At 39.4% G+C, this 19,877-nt stretch overlaps 1 protein-coding gene across 3 annotated transcripts in view; it reads right to left on the minus strand.

Moving 5' to 3' along the window:
• Positions 1 to 1,372: 1,372 nt before the first annotated feature.
• Positions 1,373 to 19,877, minus strand: part of plcb3 (phospholipase C, beta 3 (phosphatidylinositol-specific)) — a 76,531-nt gene continuing 58,026 nt past the window's right edge. For all 3 annotated transcript variants that reach the window (XM_055051027.1, XM_055051028.1, XM_055051029.1), the window contains 27 exons: positions 17,836 to 17,936; positions 17,578 to 17,744; positions 17,046 to 17,192; positions 16,728 to 16,885; positions 16,144 to 16,226; positions 15,915 to 15,999; positions 15,512 to 15,650; positions 15,135 to 15,224; positions 14,958 to 15,028; positions 14,781 to 14,877; positions 14,568 to 14,652; positions 13,966 to 14,090; positions 12,817 to 12,971; positions 12,570 to 12,731; positions 12,366 to 12,465; positions 12,136 to 12,240; positions 11,366 to 11,481; positions 11,169 to 11,280; positions 10,289 to 10,333; positions 10,074 to 10,183; positions 9,446 to 9,513; positions 9,206 to 9,341; positions 8,893 to 8,969; positions 8,660 to 8,740; positions 8,453 to 8,510; positions 8,164 to 8,250; positions 1,373 to 7,365 (listed from right to left, as the gene is read on the minus strand). In XM_055051027.1, coding sequence (XP_054907002.1) covers positions 7,081 to 7,365; positions 8,164 to 8,250; positions 8,453 to 8,510; positions 8,660 to 8,740; positions 8,893 to 8,969; positions 9,206 to 9,341; positions 9,446 to 9,513; positions 10,074 to 10,183; positions 10,289 to 10,333; positions 11,169 to 11,280; positions 11,366 to 11,481; positions 12,136 to 12,240; positions 12,366 to 12,465; positions 12,570 to 12,731; positions 12,817 to 12,971; positions 13,966 to 14,090; positions 14,568 to 14,652; positions 14,781 to 14,877; positions 14,958 to 15,028; positions 15,135 to 15,224; positions 15,512 to 15,650; positions 15,915 to 15,999; positions 16,144 to 16,226; positions 16,728 to 16,885; positions 17,046 to 17,192; positions 17,578 to 17,744; positions 17,836 to 17,936 — 3,045 coding nt within the window. In that variant the 3' untranslated portion in view covers positions 1,373 to 7,080. The remainder of the gene's footprint in view (positions 7,366 to 8,163; positions 8,251 to 8,452; positions 8,511 to 8,659; positions 8,741 to 8,892; positions 8,970 to 9,205; positions 9,342 to 9,445; positions 9,514 to 10,073; positions 10,184 to 10,288; positions 10,334 to 11,168; positions 11,281 to 11,365; positions 11,482 to 12,135; positions 12,241 to 12,365; positions 12,466 to 12,569; positions 12,732 to 12,816; positions 12,972 to 13,965; positions 14,091 to 14,567; positions 14,653 to 14,780; positions 14,878 to 14,957; positions 15,029 to 15,134; positions 15,225 to 15,511; positions 15,651 to 15,914; positions 16,000 to 16,143; positions 16,227 to 16,727; positions 16,886 to 17,045; positions 17,193 to 17,577; positions 17,745 to 17,835; positions 17,937 to 19,877) is intronic.

Below are 19,877 nucleotides of genomic sequence, written 5' to 3' on the forward strand. Positions count from 1 at the left end.
GGTGACCACCACACTGAGACGAGTCTGCATCCTCTGCTGGAGGAGAACGAGACGCAGCGTAAACACCACAGACCTGAGGGAGACAGGCAGCAGGACGAGAGCCGGCTGGGATAAAACTCTCAGGAACGGATTTAAAGTGCAAGAGAAAGAAACAGATCGAGGGAAGGAGTTGGTGCTGGAACCAACTCATCCTGTGGGACGAAGCAGACAGAAAGCGACGAAGCAGACAGTCTCTCGGGGGCCCGGAGCTTCTGCCTTCATGCCTAAACGCTTTTGACACTTCTTAGTCGGTTAATTGGCGTTGTAGTTGTACAAACAATTTCTTATTAGTATTCACCCAAACAAGCTGCCTGCTTATTGCAGAGGGAGACAGGAAACAGAGGAGGCTTTCATTACTCTGCATGAAATGAAACCTGGAGGTTTTATCTGTCATCTCAGGCTGACAGGAAGCTTTAGCAGAGGCAGGAAGAAAGCAACCCTAGAATGGCAAAGGATAAGAAGATTTTCAAATATATTTCTGTCTTCATTTTTGGTCTCAGGTTTACCTGCCATCCACATAAGTGTCTTTAATGTAATGCAGGGGTTTGTTTGCTTCCATTTGGGTTTCTACAATCAGCCAAAATGCTTAAAAACACCAACCAGCTGTTATCTGGCAGTATTTTTATGCTTTATGGTGTCTGGAAAACAAGCCGTTTCAAAAACCTCCGACTGTAACGTCACAAATCAGAAACCCCAGCTTGTTACCTTGTAACCCAAGAGTTCCCGCACATTTTGTCAGCTAGTTTTTTTTTTTTTTTACTGCTGTATGTTCTTTACAATGGCTGCTGGAAAAAACAAGTGTTTTGTTGTTGACTTACCATTCAGAAACCAAAAGTGATGTGCTATAAATGTACTTAAGCTGAAATAAAGTTTCTTCGCTGGTGAAATGAAATGAAAGGACAGTTAGAGGTTTGAAAGCAAAACTGGAATCATTTAAAAGAAATATTTACCGGTTATAATAATCAATATTTCCAAATAGGTCTTCTTTAAAACTTTTCCACTTTCCTTGTTCATCATGTTCCTTTATTATTTAAAATTACAACAGTTTTAAGCAAGCCTTATTAATTTTCACACAATTTGTGTTTCACAAACAGCTCTGGTCTTCCGTAATTTGATGCATTTTGCTCCATCAAAAATATAGTCAGATTTTCCCCTGAATGCATAAATAAATACATAAATAGACTAAAAGGGCAACTGAAGAGGATCCGTTTCATTAAAATCGATTGCATGCTATTTACTTGTGTTTATTGCAAATAATAGGAGGAAAGTGACAGAAAAATATGCATTTCTAAGCCCTTTTCAACTAACAAACAAAAAAACTGAAAACGGCAAATGATTTGCATAAAGTTACAAGTTTATTAATAAAGGTTCACTCATATACTTCACTTTAATTAGAAAGGAACAATAAAATATTACATCCGGATCGACGTACAGCATTCCCTTTATATCCGAGTCATTTACACTACAGAAAAACTGAACCCACATCTCGTCTCATGTATTTTGCATGACATCTGAAGCGAACGCACTCCACTGCTGCTCTTAATTAATTTAACCAGTGCAGGAGTAAAATATGGTCTCATTACTGGGCGAAACTGGAGGCAAAGAAATGTGACAGAGAGGCAGGGAGAGGAAGAACAGAGGGGGAAAGATGTCAGCCAGAGGCCTGAGGGTCGGCCCGAGGGAGACCCAAATGTCTAATAAGAGGAAAGACTTCTGTTTGGCGCCCCGATCTCTGCTGCAGCCATGCTGGAAGTATGATGTTCTAAATGCTAGTTTACAACGTAAATGAGACTGAGAGGAAGCTAAAGTTTGTGGTTTGAAAACGACCCAGCTGGTTTATAGTGATGGAAAACGAACAGCAGCAGAACATGGACCGGGCCAAAACGGACCACACTGCAGGCTGAGCAGAGCAAAAACAGCGACTGCGGCCGTCTGAGGGAGAAGTTCTGTTTATTTTAGAGCCTGATTTTGGACATCGACAAATGACCTCATCAAAAACCTGAAATTTAACCAAACCTGATAAACCAAACAGTTAATGGTGCCACACTCATCGCAATACAGACATGAAATAAGCTTCCCAATCTATTTGTATAAAGTACACAAAGTAGCTAACATAGTGCTAAAAAATGAACCTTTTTTGGCACTATGGCAATTTTTTTAAACATCATCCTGACTAACGCCAGCTTCTAGAGACAGATTTAATGAGGATTAGGCCCCTGACAGTCATCTGTTAACTAGCATTAGCCTGTTCGTAGCTAACACAGGGTGCTCAAATATCACAAAGCTCTTAGTAGTTAGTTAACTTATAGTCCACCACAAATGTTCTCTTACGATTAATGCTGGTTGTAGTGATAACATAAAATAGGACTTGACAGTTGCTAATCGGCAGCAGACTTACAGGCCAGATTGTAGTGAAATTGCTAATTAGCAGTAGTTTGCTAACTCGCTCAAGCAGCACAAGCTTGTATGAATGAATAGGCCTGATATTTAGCATCACTGCTAATTGGAGCTAATGTGTTGCTAACTAGCAGGCATACTAAAGTGCAATTTGACTCGTCCTGTTTCTAGATTTGGCAACATAAACTTGTACCACAATTAGGGCCAGATTGCTGTCCTTGTTAGCAGTAGCCTGTTGCTAACTAGCTCTTCCAGAAAAAGCATTTTAGGGCTTCACCCACTTATGGCTGTAATGTAGCAACTTTTAGTGCTACATAAAAGTGTCATGCGCAGTACTTTTTACATCAGTCAAAGTTCATTTGGAACCAACTAACAGGTTCAATAACAAGCAAATCTTTCAGCAGAAAATAGCACCAGTTACGCACTGCAGCCTCCAGTGACCCAATTCCAATTTGTGTGAACGCAGCCTGAGTGGCCTTGGTAACATTGCCTCCACTGCCACCATTCATAGGACATATGTGGCACATTTCATTGAAATCCAAAATGTAATTTTAAGCAAAGTTGACTGCATTAAAAAGTCTTTATGAATAAATATTGTCCTCCTCAATGCACTAATCCACTCTAATAATTGCGCCATAAACACCACGGTATAGATACCGCCAGGTGTCACTGCAGTGCATTTTTCTACAGTTTAGGTAAATTCCCAACATGTCTGAAAATAAGAAATTGCCTGGCTTTCAGTGAAGTTTAGAAGTTGCACAAATGTTCACCTCCAGGATCAATAATCAATAACTTTGAAGCAAACCAGTAGAACTGCTATGACTTGAATGCTGACAAGTCTAAACAAGCGACACTCTGAGATCAGCGAGAGTAACCATCATGGAAATCAGACAAGTTGGAATGATGTCATGAGAGGAAAATGTCCGACTCATAAAGCTCTGATGTAATTTTGACGACGGTAACATCGATACTGTTGATGTTACTGCTGTAATGCTCAGACGACGTGGTTTGTGACAAACCTACACAAATCCATGCAAAGGGATAATTTCATTCTACAACCTTATTGATACAGAACAGCAGTTAATGCAGTTTTACATTAAACCACAAAGAAATCAATGATACAGAACACGTGTCAAACTGGAGGCCCGTGGGCCAGATCCGGCCCACCTTAGCTTTTTATGTGGCCCTCCAGATTCTAGATTAAACACTAATTGTGCTTAAATATTGTTATCGATCAAATCAATGCAGTTTTTCTGTTTACTGCCAAATTATATCAATCAGTCCCTCCGGTTTTTTGAGAATTATTATGGAAATTCATGCAAAATCAACAAATTCACACTTTTTTTGCACTAATACTTAATTGGTATTTTATTGCAAAAACTTTCTTATATGTACTAAGCAGCTGCCTCAGTATAAACTGATGTCAGACGATAGTCCATGACCTATCCGGCGAGTAATAAAGTTGCATTTACTGACGTAAATAAGTGCAAATATTTCCAAATTAGTGCCATAAACACTTTGATTTTTATTGCTAAAAAAAATCACACACACAAAAAAAATCACAAAATCCTGGAGGGACTGAAAAGATGATCAATATTATTTAATTTTAAGAATTCATTGATATTTTAACAGTTTGTGAACAGGTTTAATCAATACATTCTGGCACAACCGGCCCTTTAAGAGCATTCGTGGTCTTGATATGGCCCAACACAAGAATGAGTCCGACACGCCTGATATAGAACATTTTCTCTCCAAGCCTCACAGTGTAGTGTCCTGTTGGTCTAATTAAAGGTGCAGTTAGTTATTTTTTGCAGTTTTTTTGTCATACAATCTTTAAACGAATCTATACTCAATCAGAAAGACAGTTGGTCAAAAATGCAGATTACTATGTTGGATTATTTGAAATATGTACCTGATGGTCGTTTTCATTACGGTGTTTATTGGTGAACCTTTGAATCAGAATTGGTGGAGTAAGTTTAAGATGCTTGAATCTTAATTGGTTGGATCAGAATACAGTCCGTTCTGCAAAAATCCCCAGCAATGACACATTTACCAATGCATGCACCTCTTTAGGTTTCTAAAGTACAGTCAGAAATGGTTCAAAATTAACGTGCCTGTGAATCGATGACTTTTCTTTGCATTCTGAGACAAAACGGTACCAAATAAAACCCAAGTTCAAAGTGCAAATAGAAAACAAACCACCTTGGTTCTTCAAACTGTATTCAAGAGGCTAGATACTTTGCACAAAGAGCGTCACAGCAAGGTGGCTGCAAAGAAACCTGCATCTTGGGAACATGTTTCACAAACATCCGAAAGTGCTTTTTAACCACAGCAAAACGAGCGAGTACCTGATTATCCTGTCCGAACCAAAGAACAGGAAGATGACTTTATACTACTCTCCCTTAACAATCGGACTGAGAAGAATGCGTTGAGATTTTTGGTTTAGACTGCCAACAGTCAGTTTAAAAATGTGAGTCCAGAGTAGAGAGCTTTGCGTTGGCGCAGAGCATTTTGACAATCATCATCCGTAAAGCTCAAGAGGTTTCATTCAAAGGAAACACTGACCCCTGCAGGTGAAAGCTGCTATTACAGATTAGAAAAGGGAGCAAACTAGAATTGTACAGAAAAAAAAACCCCTGAACGTAAACAGTAGCTCCTTGTTGAATTCTTGTTACAATTCCAGTGTTTAGGACTTGAAAACATTGAGACAATGTTTCCCACCTTCACCTTGAATAAATCAACTAAAAGTTTAACAAATCTTCTGAGAGGAGCTGCAGTAATTTCATGCAATCTCCTTATTTTTGTACAAAACGGTACCAAATTGCTTCATTGTAATTGAAGCAGCCACCACTCTGATTTATTTACAGGGTGATGTAATTGAAGCAGGGTCACTTCAACCCACTGAAGTGATGGGCTGACATCACTTTAAACGGGTCTGATTTGAGCCAAAGTGAAGGAAGCAGATCCAAGTACCAGTAAGTCCCGACTCAAAGCCTTCAGATGGAGATGATTGATTAGCATCTTCAACTTTACATCAAGTCCAATCCTGCATCTACGTCAACAAAAGAAAAGACTTCACTCAGTGAAAAAGATAAAAAACATTTTTTTAAATCCATGTAGTCGTCTGAAAAACGTATAATAGTGTAATATTATAATACAATTAAAACAACCTATTGTTTTTAGATGACTGATTCATTTTATTTTCCATTGATTTGGTTCAGATTCCAGTGACATTAATGGTAGAAAACTGATTTATAAGAGTCTCAGTGTTTTCAGCCTCAAACACCAGGAAGTTTAGCAGCTGTGTGGATGTCAGAACCGCTGCATGAACGCATCACGCTGAGTCCATGTAAACCCATTGCTCCAAAGAATCCATGCCAACAATCAGCTCTATCAGATATGTAATTCTAGCGGTCATAAAGAAACAAAGGCAGCCAGTGCTTATAAAAAGCCAACAGGATTCCCTAAATATTAAAAAAATAAAACCAAAAAAATAAAATTAGACTTATTTTGGTTCTTCCCTCACCCCAATTTAACCTCCGTCACCCACCAGCATTAGTAGTCAGTAGTAAAACTCATGTACAGCTACACATATACACAGATCATCTATACAGAGTACCATCATTTCACCAGTCAGAGTGGACAAACAGGAAATACTCACAAAAAACAATACAGAAAAACTGGAAGCTTTGGTAGAAGCAGAACCAATGTACCATTAACTTTGTGCTCCACAGTTAATTAGGGGAACTTTTAGGAGAAATAAAATCTACATAAAACTTTTCTTATGTCGGCTTTAAAGCATCAAGGTCATGGAATTAGAGTTAAATCAGCCTTAAAACAACAACAACATGATGGAAACAGAGTCTCAGTTACATTAAGATGCAGCTTGTTCCACAGTAGTCCTGCTAATTTAGGTAATGTCCTCCTCCAGGCTGCCATGGCGCTAAAAGACATTCAAATTCCAGATATTTTCATTCAGAGGGAAGATAAAAACAGAAATCCCGGAACACCACAATCAATTAGGCTGCAGATTGTGGTGAAGATGGTCATGGAGTGCTGAATATTTCCACAAGAAGGAAGAGGGTGAGCCTCTATCTCCATCTAGTGGTCAGCTTCCGCTATTACAGTTCGAATTCTCAGATTTAAAACATTTAAAAAAAGAAAATCCCTTCATTTTAGCTTGAATATTTTACATATTTGGGTCTAAAAACTATCCACGGTGATCATCTTTGAACCAGTAAAGTGTCAGATGCTGCTTTGTTCAACACAATTTAAAGCTTTTCAGAAAAATAGGTGTATAAAAACAGAGGTTAAAGATGTTTAGCTTCCCTGGGTCACCATGAAGCAGCAAATCTGACTGGCTGCAAGACGGAGGAACACAAAAATTAAAAGAGACGCCTAAATCAACAAGAACATTGTTTTAAATGTGTAAAAAATAAAAGTTTGATTATGACCCTAATGAAGATTTCAATAACAAATTTGTCAAAAACAGCAAAATAAAAAATACAGCTCTGTAGACAAGGACAAAACAGTGATTTCTTTTTAAAAAAAGAATAAAATTAGTAGATAGTCCATAATCATTTCCACCCCACATGATCACTTTAGACGCCTGTCTTTGTCTCTCTCTCTGTAAAACGTGAAAGTCTAGTTGAAAGAAAGTTCTGACTCCGACAGGGCAGGAGTTGTGGAGGAGGACGTGGAGTCATGCAGCTGATTATTGTCCATACTCTTGTCCAGCGATCTCTGGGACCAGGGCGTGAAGTAGTTGGAGGGCGTGCCGGAAGTGGGGCTGCTGTGATTGGACAGAGCCGACAACGGGGAGTCCATACCGGCGCCTTTCTTTTGTAGGTCCGAAGGAAGGTGCTGACTGACCTCTCTCGGCAGCTGACGGTACTCCTCCTCCAGTTTTTCCTGCAGCTGTGACTCACGCTGCTCGGCGGCACAAAGACAAACACAAGGAGGTCAAAATGTTGTCGTAAGTAGAAAGTTTCTCAGATAAAATTTTTAAGCAGCAATTTAAATCCTCAGATCTTTTCTTAGTGGTACCCAGGATTATTAAGCTACCTGAAGTCACCTCTCAGCCATTTTTATTTTATCATCTGTGTTTTAATTGTTCATGCAGCGTGGAGATGACTCATTTGCTGATAGATGATTGTGAAGTCATTTCTGGTGTAATACCAATTGACACCAAATGATGGCAGTAGTTGCGCGGGAGGGAGAAAGAGGGACTTACTTGGGTAATATTACCTGCTGTTAGGCTAATCGTTAGCCACATTTAGCTTGTCGGCTGAAGAGGTTGGGAAGTTTTATTGTAGACTAGCAGGGTTTTATACGGTATTATAAATCCATAGTGTATTTGTAATAATTAATATATGGTTTTATGAATCATGAATGTCATTGAACGTATGTGCTGATAAAAGTTATTTTGTACATAATATGTAGGAGATTGTACAATTGTGCACTTATCAAGTTCTTAGTCTGAGTTGCATCTATGCAGAAAAATCTGAATATAAATATGAGTGCGATGTGATCAAAGGAGCTGCTGCCAAGACGGGATTTTGGTTTTCACAGAATAAGAGACACATAAGTGCATATATGTAATATCAGCAAAATGTTTTTAACATTTAAATATGACTTTTTGTGTTTTTTCTGTCTTGTTTCATATTGTTGTCCTTAGACAAGCAATATAAAAATATATTACCATTAATTGGTTTTGTCCAAACTCACCTGTGTAAACAGATTTTCCATCTGCTGCGTCATTTCCAGAATCTTCTGTAAGAACTTCTCTTTTCTCGTGTTTTGCAACTTCTCAAGCTGGTGAGGATCAAGTGGAGATTTTAGGTAAAACCAGGACAAAAAATATCATAAAATCTCAAAGAAAACTTATGAAAGTCTCTAAAGTTGCAGCTCCAGACAAATTAGCCCCAGATGAAGCCCAGAACAGAAAACTGGGCTGTAAGAGAAGTAATATTAAACTTGCTAGGAGCTTTATAGTGATGTACAGGAGTTGGATTACCTTGCGAATATTCTCCACGGAATCATTTATGTGTTTCTTGTGGAAATCAGGTACTATCCTAGAGAGAGAGAGATAAGAACAAGGATAAAACATAACGAAGGTCAAAGAGAGCAATGAAAGATAACAGGGACCTGGATCTAGAAAATAAATTAAACACTTTTATCTCAGATTGATAAACAGGTAAATGAAAATTAAATGTTTTTGTACAAGCCAGGATCTTTCTTCTTTGCTTCTATAAGGTTCTGTATTCGCTTCTTTTCCAGGATCTTTTGGATCTCCTTCTTCTCCCTGCAGACACAGTCACAGATGAACTGAATACATATAAAAATAACCAAATAAACCTGATTTAAGAGACACAGCTGAGAGTTAAGGACATGGAGAAATTTCAACCAGGAGCAAAAAGAATCCTGGAAAATTGTAGCATTGGCTGTCCCTCTTACTTGTTGCAAATGTCTGTGAGCTTCTTGATGTGAAGTTCTTGAAATTCAGTCACCGTCAGTTTTAGCTTGTCGCGCTCCTGAGAAGACACAGCAGCAGGTTTTCCAGTGACACAGTTACAATTCTACTTTGTAGAATTTAGAGTTTATTTCTGAAATGTCTAAAAATTAGAATAAGAGAAAGCTAATTTTGTTAGTGCACAGACTCGGGAGAGCAGAGGGAAGGAGGAAGTTCCAATGATCATCATGAACAAGAATCATATCCCCCACTCCAACATCAACTTCTGTATCCAGCTTTGTGTTAAAGTGTTGTTACCTCTGCCAGGTGCTGCAGTTGCATCTGTTTTTCCTGCATATAAAGGCTCTGTCGCAGTTCCAGCAGCTCCTGCATGTTTTGCTCCCAGAGCTGCACTTTCTGCTTCTCCATGTCTCCAATCTTGTCCTGGGAATCACTGGAGCACAGAGGAACACCAGTTCAGCGCCTTGCAGTTCATCTTCACGTTGCTGCCTTCTTTCACCCGTTTCATCCCTCTTTCATCCTTCAGGCTTTACTCACCCTTTCTTGATGCTACGCTTGAAGTTTTTCTCAATGGTGGTGCGCTTCTTTTGACTTTCAGACTGAATCTAGGGATGAGGGGGAAACGCAATAAATAAAAAAAACAAATACTTTCTGGAGCACAAGAAGGTATTTGTATGCTAGCCTGCTTTCTTGAACAAGCTAGGATAGCTCTATGAACTATAAAACACATGTTTGATATTTTTTGTACAAATTCATTCCCAGATGATGAAATTTTTGTTTGGTCAGTTCTGCATGTTTTGAGCTCCTTTCAGAATGAGTTATTTTAGGGCCTCCAGATAACCTTCTACACTCGCACATAAAAACGGCTGCAAACAGATGCAGAGTTATAAATCTGTACATTTTTGAGAAGCAGAAGTGGAGCCTCCTGCACAGCCAAAAAGAATGCAGCAGGTGGTTTCTGGATGGGAAGTCAACAACAAAACACTTGTGTTTTCCAGCAGCCATTGTACAACGCATACAGCTGACCAAACGTGCTGGAGCTTTTCTTGGGTTGCTAGGTAAGTTGTCTTTTTTTTAGAAGCTGTAGAAATGTGCAAATTGTGAATTTTGCACAATGGATCCCCATTAAACATTCTCACATCCAAATAAAGCTTTTTGCATTTACCTTCTTTTGGTTTTTCTTTTGCAGCTCACTGAAGTCTTTAATTTGTTTCTTTTTCAGCTTGGTGAGATTCTTATGCTGATTCAGTTCCTCCAGAGTCAGACTTGGGATATCTGAAATATGAATATAATTTTAAGTCCAGCTTATTTCAGCCCTGATGGCTGTGTGTCAAACTTCATTCGTTTCAGAGTGGAATTCATGTGTTGTGAAGATCTTACCTTTGACTATGGGTACTATGAAATCCTCCTCTGTAGGACTTTGGACTACAATAGGATGCAGAGAAAACACACAGCTCATGTACAACAGATGATGGACAAATTAATCATCCCCAGACTTGTTCAACAACAGGAGACGCTAGTTTGAATGCAAATTCAGCTAAATTTACTGCAGAAACACAATAAAATATGTTAATTGATTGTCATAAAAATGTCTTAATTGGTGCTTCTAAACAGTCGATGTCTTGAGAAATGTCCCTTTAACTTTTCCACATTTTGTTTCAAATGAACAAACAACTTAAAAGTCTTTTTGTTTGTAAATCTTATGTGATAGTCATGCTAATGCTGCTGCTTTAGGTTGGTGTAGGGTTGAGGTCCTTTCCCCCCATGTTCTTAACAGGTTGTCTCCTGTTAAACTGCATGTGCATGCTTAGTGTTGCTTAAACCCTCCATGAAAGCATAAACCCCTGACAATTTTTTATAAAATTGTCAGGGGTTTATGCTTGCAGTCTCGGTATGTTTGCAGTTACGCTGTACTATTTCGATATTCGGGGTATTGAGCTGAGATCTGTTCAGAGGTTGAGATGTTTTTAGGTTTATAACCTAACTCCTCTTTAAATGACCTGTGTGACGATGCGTTCCCTGGACTTCATGATTCTGCCACATTTACGAACATCTGCTTAGCACACATTACAGCTCTTTCTTCTCTGCAGTTCTCATGACTAAACCAGTGTTGCATCTGGCAGTTAGTGCAACATTAAAAAACCCTGCTGATCTGCTGGTCTGCTTTAAGCAGTTTCTAGTTGGTACAGGAGAGTCCATAAGCTTTTACATAAACTCTCCAGTGTTAACACACAAACAGTGAATTTGTGGATGTCCCTACCTGGTGAAGGTAGCCAGTCAGGAGTCTCTTCAATAGGACTGGTGGGAAGCGTTGGCTCCGGGGAAGGGAGTGAATCTGGAATATCCTGCAACTCATTGGAGTAGTCTGCAGACTGTTTTCCAAAAGTAATTATTTCATATATTAAAACAGATTACAATGGACGAAAGATAAAGAAGACCAAAGACATGCTCACTAACTTCTTCACAAAGCGTATTTTTGTTGTCAGCTTCCTCCAAGAGAGCAGCAAGCTGCATTTCTCTTGCGTCCAACTGGTTGATGTGCTTAATGGGGTTGGTCAGGGCCTCGATGTACTCTGAGTACAGACAGAAACACCAGAGGCAGGTTAGCTTAACTTTATGAGATTATGGAGTTTCTCACTTAATTGTTCATTAGAGCCATACATAACAGATTGCAATTTTAAAAGTATCTTTAAAATAATGTAAAGGTTAAGTGTTTTATTAAGAAGGTAGTTAAATAAAACAACAAATATGCTAACATGAGAGGGAGGCAAGCTGCTAACCAACGCTAACCAAGTACAATACATAATGTGGCAACTGGAAGATTGTTTCTTTGCTAGAAAAAATATGAATATATGGACTTCAAATATACCAAAGCATTTATTTGAACTTGTTTATTTCAATAAATAGAACAAAGACACTAGCTACATAAAAAACAGACCTAAAAATGTTGCTAGCTGAAAGTGGAGAGTAGCTTCTGCGAACAGTCGCTAATTAGGCAAAGGAATAAACTAAAACTCTTTTATAAAAGGAAAATAAACAAATAATGACAAACAGAAAATTTCTGGCAGCCATTTTTCCTTTTGTACTTGTATTGGACAGCCACAGTTATTTGCCCTGTTACTTTTTGTTGTTGATTTAAAGATCATTTCATACCAACTGAAGGATGATAATTTATTTTAAATGGCAGGTAGTTTTCCTTAGTAGTGAAATTAATTTGGCAAATTTACCCATGTGTTGATTAGGGACATAGTCCTTAGCTTCAGTGTAAACCAGCAGAGAGGCCATTAATAGTGGCTGGTTAAACTCAGTCCTCAGGTTGATGTAGCGGTAGCCTAAAAGAAAGACATATAAAATAAATGGACACCTTTTAATTATAGATAAAGCATTCCTGAGGACATATATTGTAATTTAGTAGTAGTACTTTGTTTTCAGATCACATAAATATCAGAAAACTCACCACGTTTGAGGGAAGACACTGGGAGAATTCGGTATCCGATGAACCTGCCGTTATCTTCAAATGCAGATATCTTCAGAGAGGCCAGTGAGGGGAGAATCACCTGGAATGTATTGGAACCGACACACGAGTTTAAAAAAGGATGTATGACAGAAGACGAAATGTGAGAAAAAGTTATAACACAAAAAAGTTTGCTGTGTGAACAACCTTGTAGAAGATAAAGCTCTCATCTTCCCACACGGGGTCCATGGAGTTTCCATTGGAGGCCTTGGTTTTGAATTTCCTCTTTGTATCTCGTGGAAGTCCATACAGTTCGACCTCCACATAGACACCAACCTTTTTATCGGTCAGGAACTGACCTGAGATTATCTGATGGAGGGGCAGTAACACACAGTTATAGCACGATGACACAGGCTGCTATAATCAGACAATGAAAAGCATCAACAACTCATACCCGAATTGTGAGTGTATTGGCAACAATCCCATCCACAATTTCTTCCGTAAAGGGGTCAAAATGTTTGTCCCCCCTCGTCATGATCTCTGGCTTCAGCAGGTAGCCGCTGTGGCCGTTATACTCAAACACGCCCATGTTCAGCTGCATCGGGAGGTCTGTTTTTTGTTCGGGAGAGAACGAAAAACATTTCACAAAATTTACAAAAGGAAGAAGATTTCTGAGAAAGCTGACATAAAAGTGTTTCCTAATTCAGCCCTTTGTTTTTGGCACAGCTAAAAAGGGTCAAAGGCTTAAAATAAATAATTTTATTGCAACAACCCGACTTCACACTGAGAAATTTAGGAATCCTTTTAGGCTGAGTACATTAATTCAGTAGAATAAAAACGACACTTTGAGGATTCTTTTTCTCTCCCTTTTGTTGAAAAACAGAAAAGCTATCGTCAAGCCTTGTTCACATGGCAAGATTTGAAAATGGTCGGGCTGATTTCAAAACCTGACAGACCCCACATGATGATAAAAGAGCTTCAGGTGTAACAAGTTTGGTTGTACAGGGTGAAAACAACACACCAGACATGGACAGATTTAACTCAACGACATTCAGGAAATCTTGTAAGACTTAAAGTAAACAAACATGGCCGACTGGAAAGACGCAATGGTGAGAGTTTATGGGCTATTTTTAAGATGGCAGTTGTCTTCAGTGTATTTTGGATGCCCTACCATCGCGCTTTCTGATTGGCCAAGCATCAAATTCAAATTTACTCGCTTGTTTTCAGGGGACACCACACGCTGCGATCTCTGACCGAGACAATCCAACATGTTGAATACTTCAGGTTTTAGACTGGTGAATTCCCGATCGCGCCATCAGTTATTCTGTGCCTTCTGAGCAGACTGGATCGCGCTTAACTCCACAAACACGACAGGAATATTTCTTAAGATTATGTTAGGAGTCATCATGATAATTGGGGCCTCTAGTTTTTTCAAACAGATTACCTATTGCTTTGACTGGTAAGTAAGGTAATCTATACAGTTTTTTTTTTTTTACAGATTTTTACCAGAGCTGCCAGTGAATGTGAAAGGCGCTTTATATGTCAGCTTTCCTTAGCAACACAGACAAATCCAAAGAAACAAGGCTGAGTTAAAGGCGCTTACCAAGAGTCTGAAAGTTCAGTGCCACCATCTGGCATCCGATGTTCCAGAAGAGCTGAGGCATGTAGTTGGAGCTGTCTACCCTCGTTCCTTTGGGGTAGATCCGACTCAGCTGCTTCTTATTATACCTGGAAGAGTCCTGTCAAGGATCAACATGCTGAACAAATACAGGGAGGCGCAACATCTGCCGATTCAATTTATTACATGCTGGAAGCTGCAAGACTCTGTTCAGTTTCTGATGGTGTCCAGGCCGATGGAAGAGTCAAACCTAGCTCAGGTTTTAACAAAGAAGGTGGCTCAGTTGGTTGGTGGATCAGTTGGTTGGTGGATCAGTTGCTTGGTATATCAGCGGTACCACTTATGATGTCAATTGTTTATATAATCTAAGTGACAATATAGAGTTTGCAAATAAGGGACCAGATTTTTGTTTGTCCAGAGATCAAATACTGATCCTAAAACCAACACCAACCAACAACTTAACAGTCTGGATGCTGTCTCTGCTTGGAGGAATACAGATTTAGAACCTGTTTATCCATTTTCTGGAATTTGAGAAATACTGGCAGAGAGATTAGCACACAAGCTCTGCTTAAAGCATTTAAGGATACGTAAGACACTCAAATGGTGAGGTTTTCAGGATTTCTAAGGCTTTGGTTTCCACAAATGAAGACATCTCATAGTGCCTTCTCCTCCCTGGTTAAACAGAAGGCAGTTAGGATAAATATTAGGAACTGGTAAAAGAACATGAAAGAAAATAAAGTGTTCAAAAATATCCTTTTGCCACCGTCCCCAGCTATCTCATCATCAGGAAACACACTAACTCAATGCATTGTCAAAGTCCTTGAATTTAACAGGCTGGATGTAGTTGACAAGATTGGACATCTCCTCAGTGGCGGACACTTCGTTTAGGGCTGTACCCTGAAGGGAGAAGATAGCAGTAATCCATCAGCAAGCTGCCCAAAGAGACCATCAAAGAGCCAATCAACCGTTTCTGATACCTCTTCACTGGTGGCCTTTTTCCCCTCTGGCAGCGGCTCATTCTCCTCTTCCTCCTCACTTTCTTCTCCTCCTGCCAGAACAGGATAAATATATCCAGAAAAAAACAAAAAAAAAAACATACGTATGTGGACCGGTCAAATCCATTCAACTCTGTTTGAAAATAACGAGCGACTTACGTTGCCCAGGGTCTTTGGCCGTCTTCTCAGCCTGCTTTTGCTCGCCGTTGGACAGAATATTCTGTCCCTCTGTGTCTGCAAGGGGGGAATCTGCAAAAACAGCAGCCATGTGTCAGCGTAAGTATGTTTGCAAAAAGTTTTAAATCACCCTGAGTTTATTGACTCTTTGTCTCCAAGGAGCCATTTGTAGATTATGTAGCACAATACTGTGGTGCGTGACACTCCGATGAACCAAATCAACTCAAAATTTAACATATTTAGGTTCTATTGCTTGTTCATCCATTTTGGTCTCACTTGTTCCCTCCACACAGCTTTTTATCATTCTTCTTGGATACAGTGATTTTAGAAATGACCCTTGTGATTTTCTGCATCCCTACCATGGGAGGGCGACGGCTGGATCAGGACGGGATCTTTGCGCCGCACAGTTGTCTTCTCAAGGTGAGGCTTCTTCTTGTTTTTGATCAGGATCTTTCCCATCAGTTCTTGTGGTGAGGGAAGAGGGACATCTTGTTCCAGCTGAAAGCCATTCAGATGATAAATGGTAATGTTTGAGCCAAAATGACACTGGATTGATACCAGATTGGCAATAAATAAAAAACACTAGGAATCTTTTCATTTCATTAGATGTAAGAGACAAACTTCAGATGGTTAATTTTCACAATTTCTAAGGAAAGTCTTCCCTCCTCTTTAGTGGGGTTGAAGGTCAGATTAAGCAGACACAAGTATCACAAGAGATCTATCAGATGATTGAGGTTGGATGGAATACAGATTTAAGTTTACCGGATATTTTTCCAGTGGATCAATGAGCAGGGCGTCTCCAAAAATCGTCCTGCAGTACTCTGCCATCTTGGCCTGCTGCTTAGGTCTGAAATGACAAGAACTTAGTAGAAACTGGAGCCCCGCGTGCCTTTGAGCATCAGTGGCCAAGTTTAATGGCTAATATACTAGCACAGAGTTCACACAAGAGCCACATGCAGACCGCCTGTGACAAAGTTTTAACTAGACTTACGAGTCAACGTGGTTTTCAAAAGACAGGATGACAGGGTAAGGGGAAGCCTTGAAAGCGGTCTCTGCTATCGCTTCAATCACCTCCTGCAGGCCATGACAGAATTTAAAATGTGAAAATCTCACATTACAAAATACATCTGAAAAACACATAAATATAAACATTTTTTATTGCCACACATCTGCTTCTGCCTGGATTGGTTTTTGCTGTTTTTGTCTTAAGGAATACATGCAGCTGTACTTTATATAGACCATCAGCAAATTATTTACATGCGACACTGAAAGATTGAAAAGCATATGTCCAGTTCAAGCCTGACAAATCTACACATGCTGGGGAATATTGCCTTCCTGCACTGAAATAGAGCTGTGAGTCTGACACAAAGACAATCTTTATTCAGAGGCCTTTTCAAATATGCTGCAAGACTAACTGCTGCAGGAGATCCTTCCTGCAGACAGCATCACCTTTGATGACTCTTTGAAGATACTTTAATGTTACGATAACATTTAATATCCACTTGGGACAAATAAAGCATTTTTGAATTTGAATAAATGTTGATGGGTAAGAGGCTGATAAGACGGGTGCGTCACCTTAAATGAGATCTCAGTGGTCATGGTGAACCCGTGGGTGATGTAGGGCTCCTCGTCTGGTGGTTTTCCCTTCCAGCAGTCCAGCTCAATGCAGCGGCAGCCAGTGAGCAGCACCTGCCTGTACATCTCCACTGATGACGCGCCTGTCAGCTGACCCACTGGCGGCAGGCAGAAACACATACACACACAGCTGTATGTTCAAACTGAGCCACCGGTGATTTAATTAAAGCTTTACAGTTTTAAATAAGCACACTGAATCTTTTCAGTTAAATAAACCACTGAAGGTAAAGATGTAGATTCTTCTGGAGAGAGTTTTACCTGTGAGGTATGTGTTGTGAGAGGAGTTTATAAAGTAGTGAGCCAGCGGGTGGGTCATGTCATCAAAGAGGTCAAGGTTTTCTAGAGGTAAGATAATGTTTTCCTCACTGTTGAGGAATCGGCTGAAACCCTGCAAACTGAGCTGGTCTGCAACAGAAAGACAGACAGACCATGTGTAGCACTCAAAACATTTACAATTAAACAAAACAAACAGGCAAATGTACTTCACATTTGGCTTTTTAAGAAAATTATGTTTGTAATAATTTTTACCCTGATTAAGAATAAAAAGTTTATATCTGCACCCTTGATGGACGGGTCAAATTTGTGTCATTCTTCAATTACAGTTGGGTGGCATGAAATAAATTCACTCCAAAGGCCATAAATCTGGGCCAGAATCTGGACACCCCTGTCATAAACCTATCCTAACATGTTCAAGGAAGAATAATAAGTTCCCAGAACTATCCCTTCAAAGGCTGTTGCTGTTTCATAAGAGTATTTAACCAGATCAAGAAAAGAAATCTGAGCTGCTAACCTCTCTCCAGCTGGCTGACGTTGGTCTCAAATTTCTCCATAATCTGTCGGACCTGGTCTCGTTTCATGGGAGGGTACAGCACCTCGTTCAGCCGGGAGTCCCGCTGCTTCTCATTGAGGAATTCCATGAACTGGTCGAGAGAGATGAACGGTTTCCTCCGAGCACCACTAAACGAGAGACAAAACTGTATCACTAAGGAGCGACCCCAAAAATCTCAGCGATTAGATTGAAAAAAGGAAAAATTAAAGGTACCAGTACCATTCCTCAAAGATGCTCTGCAGTTCGGGCCGGATACACAAGTTGTCGAGGAACTTTTGAAAAGCCTCCCACGTGAAATCCTCGACTTTTATACTTTCAGACTATAGAGAGATTAAGACAGAGGATTGGAAGGTTATAAACAACATTTTCCTATTTCCAGCTAAAACCAAAAACGTGCATACACTGCACACACACCACCATTTTCCCCTCCCTGTCTGACACTAAATCAGACTAAACATTTATGTTTTACATCCCTTGGAATGACCAAAATTCATTCAATTTACTAAATGCCAGAAAAAAGGGAGGGAGTGACTTTTAAAGATAGTTTTCTTACTTGGTCAAAATCATTAATTTACATAAAATTAAACTCTGTGACTTTGGTCAAATGTTTTGGATATCATAATACATGTTTCTCACCATAGTTCAACCCATTCCTCCTGACAGAACTGGTGGAACAGAGTAAAAATTAAATGTCGTCTTGGATAAGGGCTTTGCAGTGCCCACTCTAAGACGTGGAATATGTCGTCCTAAAGTCACTTTGTACCTAATTTGGCTGCATGCTTACGGACATTGTCCATTGTCACTATCTGGTTATTTATCACTGTCCAGAAATTGGGAAGTCCAATTTCTGCACAAACTTTATGGTAAACGTCTTAAGATGCTGTTTTTGTATAAACTTTGGTACCCAATATGAGAACGTTTTGTATTGCTACAATACGTTCTTTCTTTATGATCTTGTCTATTTTTTTAAGTACAGCAGACCTCTATGCACCAAGACATCACACTGCCTCTCCCATACAGTTAGGATTTTGTTCCCAGGCTACAATTTAGAGCTGTACCTTGAGTCCGACCCAAAATTTGGGCCGGGCTATGGTGTTTATGCTTCCCTTAATACTTAACATGCTGATATCACGCCTGACACAGTTTCCTTTGTCCATGTTACAGTATTTCAGCATGTGCCTCATATCTACTCAGATGCTGAACCTGAGAGGAAGTGTACAAATTCATGAGATTTTCTGGGCTGTCCCAAATTATTTAAAGGCACAATAATCCTAGTTCTCTTTATTTGGTTATTTGTCAAATACAGATAATTTTGATAACCCTGAGTCACTTAAAATAGAAAGAGAGAAAAACTATCTGGTTTTAGCTGCTTGTTTCTAAACTTAATGATAACATATCAAGGCTTTTTATATATATATTATCACAAATCACCTCAATTTCCCAAAATAATTTTTCTTTCACTTTGTATTATATAACTAGTGTTCTCTAAACAGGTTTTATTCCTTCAAAGGAGCTGTTGGAGAGAAATGTGGCAATTTGTATCAATGTGTCTAAAGTCAGAGATGACGATGGCTCCACCACACTTTTCACCAACAGGTGGCACCACAGCAACGAGACAAACGCACACAGCTCTGTCAACCATGTTTCAAGACTTCATCAAGAAGAACAAGTCTTGTGACTTTAAAAGATTTTTAGTAGAGACTACAGCCAATATTCAACACTTAAAGAGACCTGGCTTCATCTCAAAATCTGTAAAACTGCAATACTGTAAGGAGTGGAACCATGGTGGAGGAGCAGTTTCCAAACATTTTTCAGCTTTCGTCCCAGACAGGAACAGGAAGACACAGGTAACCCCCAGCCAGCCGTTACTGGTAGAAATGTAAAAGCTCTGCCAATGAACAGTACTAAACATAAACAACCTCAACACAGCTTATTAGTTTAACCGGTTGTAGCAAATGAGGGTTTGTGATGTAGAAAAAGGAGACCATGATGAATTATTCAGAACGTTTTCCCATCTTTATTGACACAAATATGCCCCTTGAAATTCAACTGAAAAACAAATGATTAATATGTCTGCACAATTTTAAACTCAAGCTTTGTCAATTTCAGCACTCGATATTATTTGGTGCACACCTGTAGCTGTAGTAACCTGAAATAAAGCTCCCTCAGCAGAACGTGCCTGATATTTGCTTATAAACATCTGTCAGCTACAGTCACAGTGTCCAGACCAGGAAACTTGTTGGATAAGATCAGAAGAAACT

The sequence above is a fragment of the Poeciliopsis prolifica genome, unplaced genomic scaffold (assembly GCF_027474105.1).
Source record: "Poeciliopsis prolifica strain line A6 unplaced genomic scaffold, Auburn_PproV2 SCAFFOLD032, whole genome shotgun sequence".
Lineage (NCBI taxonomy): Eukaryota > Metazoa > Chordata > Actinopteri > Cyprinodontiformes > Poeciliidae > Poeciliopsis > Poeciliopsis prolifica.